The sequence below is a fragment of the Arachis ipaensis genome, chromosome B02 (assembly GCF_000816755.2).
Source record: "Arachis ipaensis cultivar K30076 chromosome B02, Araip1.1, whole genome shotgun sequence".
In the NCBI taxonomy this organism is placed as follows: Eukaryota; Viridiplantae; Streptophyta; class Magnoliopsida; order Fabales; family Fabaceae; genus Arachis; species Arachis ipaensis.
In genome coordinates this window covers 100185091-100198909 of record NC_029786.2, presented here as the reverse complement: position 1 = coordinate 100198909, position 13819 = coordinate 100185091, and the positions used below count along the sequence as shown (strand labels likewise).

Genomic DNA, 13819 nt, shown 5'->3' with positions numbered 1-13819 from the left:
TTGTGTAAACATAATAGTCAGTAGTCAATAAAGCATTTATTTGTTTTTTCAGTTGACCAAAAACTATTGATTTGTTAAGATGAAAAAATGCATTTAAATGTTGTTCATATATAAGGAAAGTAATTTAATTGGTTTTGACTAAATATATAAGGAAAGTAATTTTTTGTGTGACTATTTCATTTTATAAGTTTAAAATAAAACTATAAAACTTTGATATCTTTTAGAATATTCTAAAAGATAAAGTTAAATTTTAGAAAAAATGACAAATTGATTCCTAACTTTTTGATTTGCGGACATTCAAATTCCTGAAGATTTAAAAATGCATTTAAGTTTTTGACCTCTTCAAAATTTGGACATATCGATCCCTAAATTTAATTTGTCCAATTTTTAAAAACTCTCTCACGTGTGCATCTGTATCAACCAGGTCAATGGAGTCACATTTGATTTTTTCATTAAGTCTGACAGACCCAAGTGAACATAAGGGATCAATATGTATAGGTTTTGAAAAGATCAGGGACTTAAATATATTTTTAAATTTTCGAAGATTTAAATATATGCAGATGAAAAGGTCAATGACTTATTTATCATTTTTTTTCTAAATTTTAAGAAACAGGTTAAATTGTTAAATGGGATAAAGAAATTATGTGAGTAAGTTTATAAGTATTGAAATTAAAATTAATAAGCCCGTCTAGCTCAGTCGGTAGAGCGCAAGGCTCTTAACCTTGTGGTCGTGGGTTCGAGCCCCACGGTGGGCGATGATTATTTTTTTAACACACCATTTTTGCTGTATCAGAAGTTATGGTTAGTTGAAAACCTAAAACTTTAGATTGTTACTACTGATCCCAATATTCCATTTCCAACCATCATCATTAGATGAGGTGTAAAATACATATTACAACTTTGATATACTAAGATGTAAGGATACTTAAATAATTTAATTTAACTGTGTTTTGAACTTAAAAATATTCCAATCACATTAACCATACAATGATGCCTCCTCAAAATATGCTGATGCTCCTAGCTTCACCAAAATAATTCACATTTGGCTCATCAGCAACCAAACCCAACTAACTTTCTTTTTGATCTATTCCACAACAAAATTCCTAGCAACTACATCAAGATACAAGTCTGAGAAGCAATTCTCTGTTGAGGAATTATCAATGTGATTTAGATATTCCCTTAGACTTTTTCTTAGAACTTGTCTTCCGAGGGCGTTCTTGTGTCTCCCGAAGCACTTCGCTTAGCATTTGTAACCATAAATCTTCAAAGTGGCTGTGAAAACTCTGCTGAAACCAATCCAAGATTTCTGAAAATAATTCCTTTGGATTCTCCTTCCACACAGTTCGCAACGTAGCAGCACTATCGATTCGCCTGCTCCTTAATTTGCTTAAAAGATTCCCCACCCTCTTTTGACCCAATGCTTCATTCTTCAAAATACTTTCAGGAGAGGCTGACATATATCTGCGGACAGATTTTAAACAAGGACAAACCTGGCCATCAAGCAAAGCATAGGCGAACACTTTTACCTGATGATCATAATTTTTATCTTTGTCGATGGGCAAAGGATGCATTGGAAGCTCCCAGTCGAAACGTCCAAAGGTTGGGATGACCCACTGCTTTACTTGGTCAGTCTGCGCGTCGTAGAAAGGTTTGGGATCCATAACGGATCTAGATAAGTCGCAGTTCGATTTGGCGTGCTCAACAAGCCAAGCTGGCTCCACACTTGTTACTCCATGCATGTATGCTCTGATGGAACTTGTCACCCCATCTTTGTCTGGCCGTTTTGTCTCTAATAATTCATTGTAAACCAAAAACTCGGGGGCTACGATGGATACCGATGACAACCTATGAAGGAAAACAGTGTCTTTAACAATGCATGATTGATACCGAACAGCACTTGATCTTTTCTCTCCATTGGAGACTCGGAACGCTGCTGTAATTCGTCTGGCAACTCTGTCTGCCCAGCCAGCACATATTGCCTGACAAACAAGCCTTTCCTCAACCACGGAAAGAGGATATTTTTCAGAAGAAACCCGCCAAGCATGTTCTATGTCCTGTAGAGTTCCGTGAATCCAAGAGTACTCTTCAAAACCAGCTTTGGAACTCTGATAGAAGACCAGTTTAAGTAGCTGTTGCCTAAGCTTTGACATTTCCTCCATCGTTTTGAAGTGCAATGCATTACCATCACAGAATTCCAGCTTCTTCTGTGACTGCTCGAAACACTGCAACGCATAGGCTGTGGTCAGGGCATCACTCGTGACAACTCGAAATTTTTCACGTGCTTGTTTAGCAGTTTCTTTTAGTTTCTTTCGCCTAGACTTTTCTTTTCTATCGGTGTCTTTTTCACTATCCCCCATGCCAGATTTCTCACACATCTCTGAGTCTCTTCCACTTTCATTTCCTTCATATTGCATAATAAAAGGATTTGACAAACTCAATGCGGCAGCAGCTGCAACAGCATATGCTAAAAGCAAACTTGGATTACATTTATGCCCATGACTTATACTCTTGATAACAGTGAGCAACATTCGGGAGTGCCGAGGACTCAAGGGATAAAGAGCCATGGCTTTTCCCAAAAGTGTAAGTTCATCATTCTTATCCACTGCTTCCAGAGCTTTCAAGCAATTCTCAGCTTCAAGAAGGGAATCCTTCTTAAGAGAAGTAGGAAATGGGAACTTTTTAACCTGGATGAGAAGTAATACTATTAATTATAGAATGATCTCAAACTTACAAATGAAAAGAAAATAATTCCAGTTAGACAAGGAATTGAGTAAATTTGAATATAGGAAGAAGCAAATTATGTCTTGGGGCCTAATATTAATAATCTAAATGAATAAATTCTAGTCAATGCTATGTATGGAATAACCATTTTTTTCATTTAGCCAAAATTAATTAGTCACCATCATACTACCTTCCCCACTTTGCTAATGATACCCCCCAATATAAACAAGCAGGTGGAGAGAAAACTCGGACGAAAAAAAAAAAAAGAAAAATATTAAACTTACATCCTTAAAATGTATCGATTTTAAGAGGAGGACAACACCATGAACAGGAACTTTCTCAACTTCAGCTGGAGAGTACTCAGGACATTCGTTACTAAAGGCCGCTGATGAATACAGACGATAACAATGTCCAGGTCCAGTTCTTCCAGCTCTGCCAGCACGTTGAGCGGCTGATGCCTTACTAATCCACTGTATGTCATATGTCTCCATGCCATTGGAGGGGTTGTAATTTTTCACTTTTTCTCTTCCAGTATCAACCACATACTTTATCCCTGGAATAGTTAAAGATGTTTCAGCAACATTTGTGGCAACAACAACAAGGCGCTCTCCGTCCTTGACTTCTTCAAATACACGAAGTTGGGCTGCTGCTGGCAGCATGGCATAAAGAGGAAGAACAAAGAGTGCACCTGGAGAAGAACTAGAATTTTCTCTAGCTCTGCTCTCCCTGAAAACTTTTGGTTGGTCTGAACCACCTTCTGTATTCACAGAAGTCTGCTCCTTATTCAAGGTGCTTGATGGGGCTTTCCCAGACAATTTTTCAAAAGCAGCCTTCAGAGAAGCAAGGCCTCCTTCCTGCCTTAAGACGTTTACAATATTACTGTCGTTCTCTGATTGCTCAACATTATCATCACCATTAAATTCCAATTCACTCTCAGTTTCCGAATCATAAGAAAAGTCAGAATCATTTTCATCTACATCAATCTCTTCTTCATCATAGCCGCTAAACCTATCAGTTGGCTGGATAGCTGAATTTCCAGGAATGTCAAATGCTTCATTGATCTCATTAATATTTACTCCCTCAACAGGATTTGTGTCGGGGACTGCAGTCCCATTACTTTCTGCAGAACCCTTAACCTTTTTCATGACAAACTCCTTTGATGCTTTGCGTAGCTTCCTACACAAGTCTTCTACTTCCCTTTGCCCAGTAACAAAAACAAGTATGCCCCCAGGAGGCAACCTCTTATGAATTGCCAAGACCTTCGTGTACGCTGCCCCAATATAATCTGTTATTTCAGTTTTCTTTGCAAAGTACATTGTTACTGGAAATTGCCTTGTAGGAACCTCTATCACAGGTGGAGGAGAAGGAAATAACCTTTCAGAAGTGAAGTCTTGTACTCGCAATGTAGCACTCATCAGCACAAGTTTTAGTGGAAAAACGAGATCTTCAGGACTTAAACTTTGCCCTGATTGTATCTTCTTTTGCTGATCATTATAAACCTGTCAAAATAGAAAGATAAAATCATGGGAGGTTCGAATGCCAGTGGTAATTGGCAAGATTATGAAAGAGGATCTAATATAAACTTAAATTACATCTGTGAAATTATTAATAGAATAAATAACTCTCACCAATTGGCGAACTTTTATAACACGTGAGAGCATCCCGATCAGAATATCCGTGTTCAAGCTCCTCTCATGAGCCTCATCAAGAATTAATACTGAATACCGCCTCAATAAAAAATCATTCTGCACCAGAAGGTATCCAACATTATTTATCAAAACAAGTGCGTTTTGATTTAGTCATTCAATTGCTTGATGATATGTTAAGAAAAAGAGAGTTAAATCAGGCATTGTAGCCTTGCACAGCAGGCAATTGCCATCATAACAATAATTAAAAGTTGCAACAATGATAGCAAGAATGTCTGCAGCCACTAACAATAACAACCAAGCAATGAAAATATGAAAGAGGAAAATTTACATTCACTTTTCAGTTTCCAATCAAAAGTGCTATGGAATATGTAGAACCCATAAATGCACTCACATGCATCCATAAACAATAAGTTCCAAAGCATTTAAACGAAAAATAGAAGTTCTCAAGGAGAATGGTTTCCTCAATGATAGATTAAAATATGCCCACAATCAAATGTAAAGTGAACCTAAAGACCCTATCATGCATTGAGCTTTTGAGTGATCGGTACTATAAACAAAAGGTTCTGAGTTTCTTGATTTATCAGCACTTAAAAGTGAACCAATTTTTTCTGTGAAGATATCACTTATATTACACAGATAAGTTTTCAAAATGAATAACTAGAAAAGCAATGAGGTGAATAACAACCTGAACTTCTCTTAGCAAAATTCCATCAGTCATAAACTTGATAGAACAACTATCTCCAATCATCTTGTCATATCTAACTTGAAAGCCAACCTCCTTTCCCAAATGAAGACCAAGTTCATATGCCACACGCCTTGCAGTGGAAAGAACAGCCACCCGACGTGGTTGAGTAACACCGATAATACCACTGTGAATATGGGACTTACTTGAACCATAGCCATCTTCATAAAGAAACTGATAATTTTTTGGGAAACACAATAATCAAAGTGTCAATATAAAATGACAGTAAAACATCACCGTTAATCAAGCATAAGACATACTCACCTGAGGAACTTGAGTTGTTTTACCACATCCAGTTTCTCCGCATATGATAACACTGGAATGGTAATTTATAGCTTCCATTATCTCTTGCTCCATCATGACTATAGGCAGATCCTTCCTTTTTTCTTCAACCTCAGCTGGTCTGTAAACATGCACAACAGTAGGGGTAGTTGAAGGTCTCTGTGCAAAAGGATCTGCAGGGTTGCTTAATTCGTTGATTGTGTTACCGTTTTCGTCTGTCTTATCCTGTTCCATGTTAAAAGGTGCCCAAAAGCATTAAAGTATAAACAAAAAGGTCACCTCATGAATGATAGAAACACTGGAAGAATGATAACGATGAATAATATTTTGTATATTGATATAGGGAAAAACTGAGCAGGATCAACACCTTTGACTTGGTGCTTGCTATTCCATTGGTAGAAAAAGATGCAAGACAAGCACTTCTAATTTCATCAAGTTGCTTCTCAATAGGAATTTTAGTTACAGGTTTATTAATAGATTCATTGGCAGGAATTGTTGCTTGAGAGGATTCCAAAGCAAGAGATGTTGTACTTGATACTTCTCTTTCTGTTCTTGTTAATTGAAATTCAACAATTCCATTCTCCTCAACTTCCTGCACCAGATGAATCCCTTCTGTCTCAGGTTCAATTCCATGAGGAAAATCCAGTTTCTTAGGTTCACCATTATCATGTAGAACCTCCAACCCTTGTTTCAGTAAGTGTACAGCCCTCGTACGTTTCTCCTGCACAGTCTCAGCCTGCACAATATGCATATGTCGTATGAGCAAACAGTCAGTCAAGATTTGTCACTAAACTATCACTGTTTCATTAAATACGAACCCGCCCAATTTTCCATGAAGGTTTCAAAAGAGAATATGCAGACTCCGGAAGTGAGTTCTCTCTGCAAAGACAGAAAATTCCAAATTTTTATCAATAAATGAGTGCTAACAGACAGAACAACAAAAATTCATTGCATACTTTAATGTCTCAATGCTTCTTTCCATGAGAAGTTGTTTCTCCTTGTCACCCTGCATAAAGCAAAGGAAACAATTAAAAAAATAGTAACACTGAAAACAGTCGGGTAGACAATATTTTTTTGAAAAACAACATCCTCCTTTTTGTTCATCTCTCAAGTCTCAAGCATTAACCTCCAATTTCTTCAGCTTCTTCTTCTGAGGTTTGCTCAGCTTCTGTTTCTTATTTGACCCAACTTTTCCGCACTCCTAACACCAAAAAACAGAACTACAATCAGTATCACAAGCAACTTTACAAACATAACCACGCAAATTGAACATACAAAAAGAAGAAAATTGTGGAACTTCCTGTACCTGATTATTTCCTTTCCTTTTCTTCTTAGCTGGCAAGATCAGTGCATTACTATCTCCTCCATTTCCCAAACTACTCATTAAACAAACAAAAATAACGAAGGGTGACTCAGATGACTAATCAAACATAAATCATGCACCAAAACAAAAATGATTTTTTAAGCTATTTACAGATGAGTTTGATTTACCTTTGAGCATCAATCTCGACATGGCTCCCAAAACTTTCCCAAGTTTCCATCTTTTCTGTAATTAAGAGAAAAAATATAAAGAGACATTTCTTAAAGACACATGCATAAAAAGGTACCTCCATGTATGTATAAAAAGACACCTCCATGTTATTTTCATGTATGCTATCTTTTTCACTGGTTAACACCCTCAACTTGATGAATCTCTTTAATCATTATACTTCCTTATGTTTGAAATCCACCACTTTTGGTTAAAAATTCAAAGGGACTGATTTCTGCGAACTCTCCTATAAAAAATTGAACTTTGTAGTCCACTCTATTCACTTCCCCACACAGCTCCCTTTTTATTTCCTAGAATCATGCTATCAAGAAACATATGAAGTATCAGGAATTGGGAGTTGCTTCCAAATCGCTATGCACTCAATCCACACTAAATTAAATAGCTAGTTAATAGTTACGCTGATGCTTCAACAATTCAGATTCTAATGGTGCATTTATTGAGCAGAAAAAAAAAAGAAAGAAAAAAACAAGGGAGCAGAAGCATTGTACAGTACCTTAGCAGCGAGAAAACAGAGGCGGTGAACCGGAGAGGCAGACGCGGCGGTGGCTAGGGCAGAAGCAGAACAGAACGAATGGCGGCAAAGTGAGAAGCAGAACTCACCTTGCAGCGGGACAGCGGAGCCGGCAATCAGAGAGGCGGACGCGGCGGTGGGCGGTGGCGAGTGCGGAAGCAGAAGAGTGGGATTGCAAAGGAAAGAAAAATATAAGGGTTGTAAAATGGGCCCCACACTAGTGCTAATGCCGTTATTTATTTTGAGAGTTTAGCTAGGAGAGCCTAGGACCATCAACTAAGATTTTTTTTTTACGCTTTTTTATTTGTTAGTATCACTATTTATTTATTTAGTGTATCTGAGTATATTAAGTTTTAAAAGAATATCATATAATTTATTATTTCTTTTAAATTATAATATTTGCTATTTTATCTATTTTTGTTTTAATTATAAAATTTTTCATCAAAATATTTTTATTTTAAAACTAATTTTAGTATTTTTAATATTTTATTATCTATTATATTTAGTTTTTTTCTGGAATATATTGTACTTAAAATTGTATATAAAATAAATCTTACTCTTATGAACTGTTTTGGTTTTTTATTTTTAATATTGGGTCGAAATTAGTGTAATCCACCAAAATAGCCACGACACCGTTGTGAGAATTTTTGATAGCTGCGTAAAAACATTACCGTCATTTTGTCATCCACGTCTATAACAATGTATATATAATCTATAATCTATAACAATATGGTAATATATGGGTTTGGTGTCCAAAATTTTTTTTAGTATTACCCTTTTTAATCAACTTTTTCATTTAATGTCCGTTATCGCTGAAAAACTCCCATTACTCCACTTACCCATTTTTCTCTTCTCATTTCATCTCTTTTTTTTTTTGGTGACTCATCTCATCTCTTATTAAGATTATTGAATATATTAATAGACTTTAAAAATACATTAGACTCATGCCAATAATAGATTTGTTTTTAAATATTCAGATTCATAATAATAATAAAATTGGTCCAAATTTAAGTAATAGATAGAACGTTAATAATATTAGTGGATATAAATTATCATTTTTTAAAAGCTTTAATTCATACTTAGTAAACTTTTAATTATTTCTAATATACTATGTTACATATATCTATAATACAGTGAATTATGGTTATTAATTGTTCACTTAAAAAATTTACACTATTAATTTAATATTTGAATTTTTTTTATTATGATACTATTTTAATGTACTCTAAATTTTTATTATGTATTTATAATTTTGATAAAAATCATTCTTAAAAGAAATATTAATCTTATTTTTTAATTTTTTTGTCCAGATAATATTAAATCATTTATATTAAAAGATTTACAAAATTCAAAAAATATTATTTATATGTTAAAAATCTGTTTTTAAATATTCAAGTATTAGAATTGGTCCAAATAATATTCTGAATGATAATAACATTGGTTAGTTGTGTATATATATTCCATTAGTTTGTTAATTTTATCTTTTGAATTATTTTTTATTATGGTACTATTTTAACGTATTCTAATTTTTTATTGTGTATTTATAATTTTAAAAATAATCATTAGAAGAAATATTAATTTTAAATATTGGTAATTTTTTATTTAAATTATATGGTAAATAATAATGTTTTATGTAATTTTATTTTATTTAATATCAAATAAATTTAGATTTAAATTTTTTTTATTCTTTTCGAATTGAAATAGTCTCATTACATGATTGACAACTTTGATTTCTATTATAATAACTATTTTTTCTATTATTTTCTATTTACTATTTTTTTATTTTTGTCATAATAACTATTTTTTTATCTATACCAATATATAATGGGATAGAAAAGTTTGGTATCCAATTCCTTCTTCCTATTTTACTCTTATTTCTTTTTTATTTTGTTACACACTGAATTTAATATAACAAACTGTTACCATGTCCTCAATTTTTTATTTTTTTATAAAAAAAAAATTTATCTCACGACAGAGTATTAAACTGATTCATTTTCAACCCACGACATATTTTAAAATTGATTTACTTCCAATAAAAAACTGCTCCCACTACTTACTCAATTTAAAAACTGAAACCCCAATAGAATTAAATACTTTTTCACTTTTAATTTTGGTCACGCAAACCTTTTTCTTCTCTGCTTGCTATCTTTCTGACAAATAGAAATGAAAACTTCACAAAATCAACAATCACGCAACGTCAACCCACTTGAACAGAATATGCTAGGCGAAGAAGATAACATGATCGAAGAACAAAGACAACAACACCTAGCTAGAAGACGTGCAACTTATCGGGAGATGATTCGACAAGGAAAACAAGTTGCCATATCAACTGACTCCAATTCCAACTCCAATGCGTAGAGGTAGTTGTAGCCCGATTGACTACAATTAGACAAATAATCAGAGCTACCACCCATCATCAATTTGATACAGGTAACACGATAACTAATTTTCTTTGTTATGAAGTTAATTAGTTTTTAATAATTATATTTTACTTTTGAAAATGACAATGGAACAGGCACAAATAACAGAAATCTATAACAATATGAATATATAATGTGGATACGGAATTTTCGTATCCAAATTTACTTCCTAATGTTACCCTTAATGATAGAGATTCTTCCGCACATGCGTCAGTTACTTTAAATAAAAGAACTTTCACAGTTAACAGCAACACACATGTTCTTCTATCTTATTTTCATTATGTATTTCACTAATAATTGTACTAATAGTTGTAGGAACCCTAACCTCTTCTTCAATTCTTTATTCCAATAATTTATCCATTTAATTAATTTTATCCGTCTTCAATTTTTCTTACTTCTCTTTCCAAGTCTGAATGTGCTTCTCTGTATGTAACAATTATTTGGATGAGTTTTTGTAATTTTCTGAACTAGATAATGACTATGCCAAATGTTGATTTTCGACGCCATGTATGAAAGGAGGAAAAAAATAATTAGGGGTGATAAATAATTTTTTATGGATCTTATCGTTTTATTTTGGGTATATTCTTTATGCGAGTTCTTTATACCAAGTTTGATCTCATTATTCAAATTTTAGTGCTTCTCCTCTCACCATTAAGTGCACTCTTCTATATTATTACTGTTGTCATTATTCTCCTTCCTTGAATATCCTGATTGTATCGCCTTCATCTTTTCCTCGCTTTCATTTACTACAATAGCAAATTTTATACCATTTGCATAACTTTCACCTTCATCTTTCTTTCTCTTCAGTTTACTTACCAAACTGTATTCATTCTGATATATTTTTAATCTGTCTTTCACATACAAAATTTTCTCTCATCAATTTAATTTAAAAAAATGATTTTTTCATTTGATATTTATTTTTTAATTTTTTTACATGTATATACCTATCAATAATGAACTGAAGAACTTTCATAAATTATTTTGTTAACTCATTCTTATATATTTTTATTCTGTCTTTCACATACAAAGTGATGAATAAAAATGAGAGCTGCCATAATGGTATTATGGTAATTGATTGGTTGTGGTTATTAGAAGAAGAAAACAAGAAAAAATAAAACAAGACAACATAATAGTGACGGTGAGACGATAATAGTTATCCATGTAAAAAGAATGATAAGAAAAAATGATAGTGTATAATATGATGAGATGATATAATCAAAATAAAAATTAATAATTTTAAAATAATAATAAAATTAAAAATTCCATTGCAACCCGGTCTGGACCCTTGTAGCAATATTTGTAGAGATACTTTATACTCTTGATGCTACTACATATCTCAACATTAATATGGCAATCATACTTTAGTAGTAGCCAAGGGTTGTACGGAACTGCCCATCTATTGTCAATTGTGACATTTTGGTTAATCGGTACTGGAGTGTCGAATCGTCGCCTATATTGTGGATATGAGTCGTCACCTATTCGTGTTTCTGCTGTGAACTCTTTTGGGTAGTTGCGTTTACATTGGCCATTTTTCATGCAGGGTGAAGATTGATCAAGTGTACCGCAAGGACCATGAATAATATGTTTTAGCATTGCATCATGTAGGTGTGGTTCTACTTCTTTAGATGGTATCTCTGCGCGTACCAAACTATCATAATGCTCCAGGTCAATTAACTTGTCATTGTTTTCTAAGATTAGCAACATATGTACATGTGGCAACCCTCTTTTTTGAAACTCAATGACATAAATATAGCTCTTCACCTTTCCCAAGACACCCTTAGTAATTACATCCTCTTTCAAATTTGGCTCGAAAAATTCTTGTTGTCAGATCTGGACGATCTTGTGGAGTTTGAACTGGGTTGAGTTCTGAAGTTATTTCAGTCTAAAATGGATTGCATGTCATTGTGAAAAAAATATCTAGCTTGCCCTCTTTAAGAACAATCGCCATTCCATCTTCATATCGTTGGGTCAGGTCGCGACGGCTACCAATGAACGATGATGGTAATATTGTTCTTTTTCTTCCAACATTTTCTGAAGATAAATATATAGAGAAATATTATTAGTTTTAATAATTATTTTAAACTCAATAGAAAAGCGGCTCAACAGGCACGATAGTGCCTGGTGAACCGCTAGTTTTAATAACATGCCTTCAAGCAAAACGTCCGTTTTATTTTATTTTATTAAAAAATGGGTTATGATAAATAACTAATGATTTTTTTGAACAACATGAACAACTACCAATAAAATAAAAACACATTACACTTCCAAATTATCTACCTAAATCTTAATATTAGAATAACTATCTGCACACCTAGTGAAATAAACATCCGATATATCAATTGTTCACCAATGTTGTTAGTTACTTATACTTTTCCTTAAAAAAATTTCACTCACCCAGACGTTTTGTTCCTTTCAAGAAACTGAAACAAACCCATAGCAGGGGAAAACACAATATCACTAAAATATCATTGAATATCATACACAAGTTTATAATATAAAAAAAATTGAGCCGAACTTAACATATCCAAGGATTCAGTTTAAGGAGAAAGTCCTAGTTCAATTGTCATGTTTGTCTCAATAAAGGCGCTTCTTGTAGTAGAAAACAAATTACAAGGTGAGATTCCCATGAATTTTCTAACATGAGTAGCTTAGCATTTGTTAATCTTTTAGTGAACAAGTTATCTGGATATATTGCGCATATAGTTTTGAATCTGTACAATATTTATACGTGTAAAAAAAATTCTCTCTCAGATCATATATTATAGTACACATTATTTTCAAGTTCAAACTTAGTATTTTTAGATTGAAGAGACAATCTTTTTCGGAAACATTCTCAGTTGGATGGATAATTTGTCAAGATTACAGATTCTTTGGTTAGGAAGGTAATGGGTTTTATGGTAAAATTTCTAATCAGTTACGTTGTGTAAACCAAATCATATCACTATGATATATCTCTCAAACAACATGATATACAGTACAATACAAACTTGTTTCTCAAATTTGTGATTGGAATGGAAAGATATGATGATAATAATATGGATGTATTTAGAATTTCGATCTTTGGAAGAGAAAAATGAGAATGAAAAACTATGACATGGTGTAAAGTGATGAACACTCTTAAACAAAATATAAAATACAGTGAAAATATAGGAGATTAATTTTTAATTGGTCAATATTAATTAATATTTTTTATTTTAAAATTTTTTATATTTTGGAGAATTTAGAATTTAAAATGTATTCTTTAAAATTTTACGTTAAAAATTTATGATTTAAAATCTAAAATTTAATATAAATAAAATAATTCTAAAAGATTGATTGATGTTAGCATTGATGTGCATTGACAAAATTATAATGGGATCTTTAAAGAAAAAAAAAAGTAACTACTAATATAACACTAATAACCTCAAAAGCACATATGTAAAAACTATGGTCTTGAGATAAAAATAATGTCATAACAAATTAAGATTTAAATGAAAAAAGAACATTAGCTTTATTTGAAAAAAAAATGAATTATCATTGATGGATCCAACCTGTTGCAATTCCTCAAGAAGACTTAGTGATGTCTCAAGCCGTTCGAAGTGAAAGTAACACTTGGATATCACAGTGACCACCTCCACAATTTTACATATGAGTAACTATCTGATGTGGAAATTAAATGTTGAAATTGTATGTGCTATTTACTATGTCAAAATTATTTTCCATAAGATACTAACTCTGTTCACAAAGCTGAATTGTTTCATCATATTTTTGCAGCTGCAAGATGTCAAGATTTATTAAACATATAAAAAGTGAAGCTTAAATCTATCTACTTAATATACTAAAATTGAGTTTTTCTCCAACTAATGAAAGTGAGGTGTCACTTTTTCGTGAACCCATTTTCCTTCCAAAATGAATGCATTTAATGAATAATGTATAATTATACTAATTTAGAAAAATATCTTTATT

The 13819-nt window shown here is 32.7% G+C and overlaps 1 protein-coding gene and 1 non-coding gene across 3 annotated transcripts; one reads left to right on the top strand and one right to left on the bottom strand.

Annotated features, from left to right (window-relative positions):
* Positions 683–755, top strand: TRNAK-CUU. Its single transcript has one exon. It is a non-coding gene; the product is annotated as a tRNA-Lys (tRNA).
* LOC107625965 (ATP-dependent RNA helicase DEAH13) lies at positions 909–7676 on the bottom strand. 2 transcript variants are annotated; one of them, XM_021116321.1, is made up of 13 exons: positions 7437–7676; positions 6886–6940; positions 6701–6770; positions 6521–6595; positions 6351–6400; positions 6213–6273; positions 5762–6130; positions 5377–5619; positions 5056–5286; positions 4350–4466; positions 3410–4220; positions 3006–3274; positions 909–2684 (listed from the first exon to the last, which is right to left on the bottom strand). In XM_021116321.1, the coding sequence occupies exons 2-13, from the start codon at positions 6933–6935 to the stop codon at positions 1158–1160; spliced, it is 3873 nt and encodes a 1290-aa protein (XP_020971980.1). In that variant the 5' UTR covers positions 6936–6940; positions 7437–7676; the 3' UTR covers positions 909–1157. The 2 variants fall into 2 exon arrangements, with proteins under 2 accessions (XP_020971980.1, XP_016184202.1); XM_016328716.2 differs by having other exon boundaries at positions 3006–4220.

Excerpts from the sequence above, each read along its gene's own strand:
- LOC107625965 (XM_016328716.2), bottom strand. The coding sequence starts at position 6,935 with ATGGAAACTTGGGAAAGTTTTGGGAGCCATGTCGAGATTGATGCTCAA. Across the intron at positions 6,274-6,350 it reads AGAAGCATTGAGACATTAAA|AGAGAACTCACTTCCGGAGT; the intron begins GTATGCAATGAA and ends CTGTCTTTGCAG. Across the intron at positions 6,131-6,212 it reads CTTCATGGAAAATTGGGCGG|GCTGAGACTGTGCAGGAGAA; the intron begins GTTCGTATTTAA and ends CATATTGTGCAG.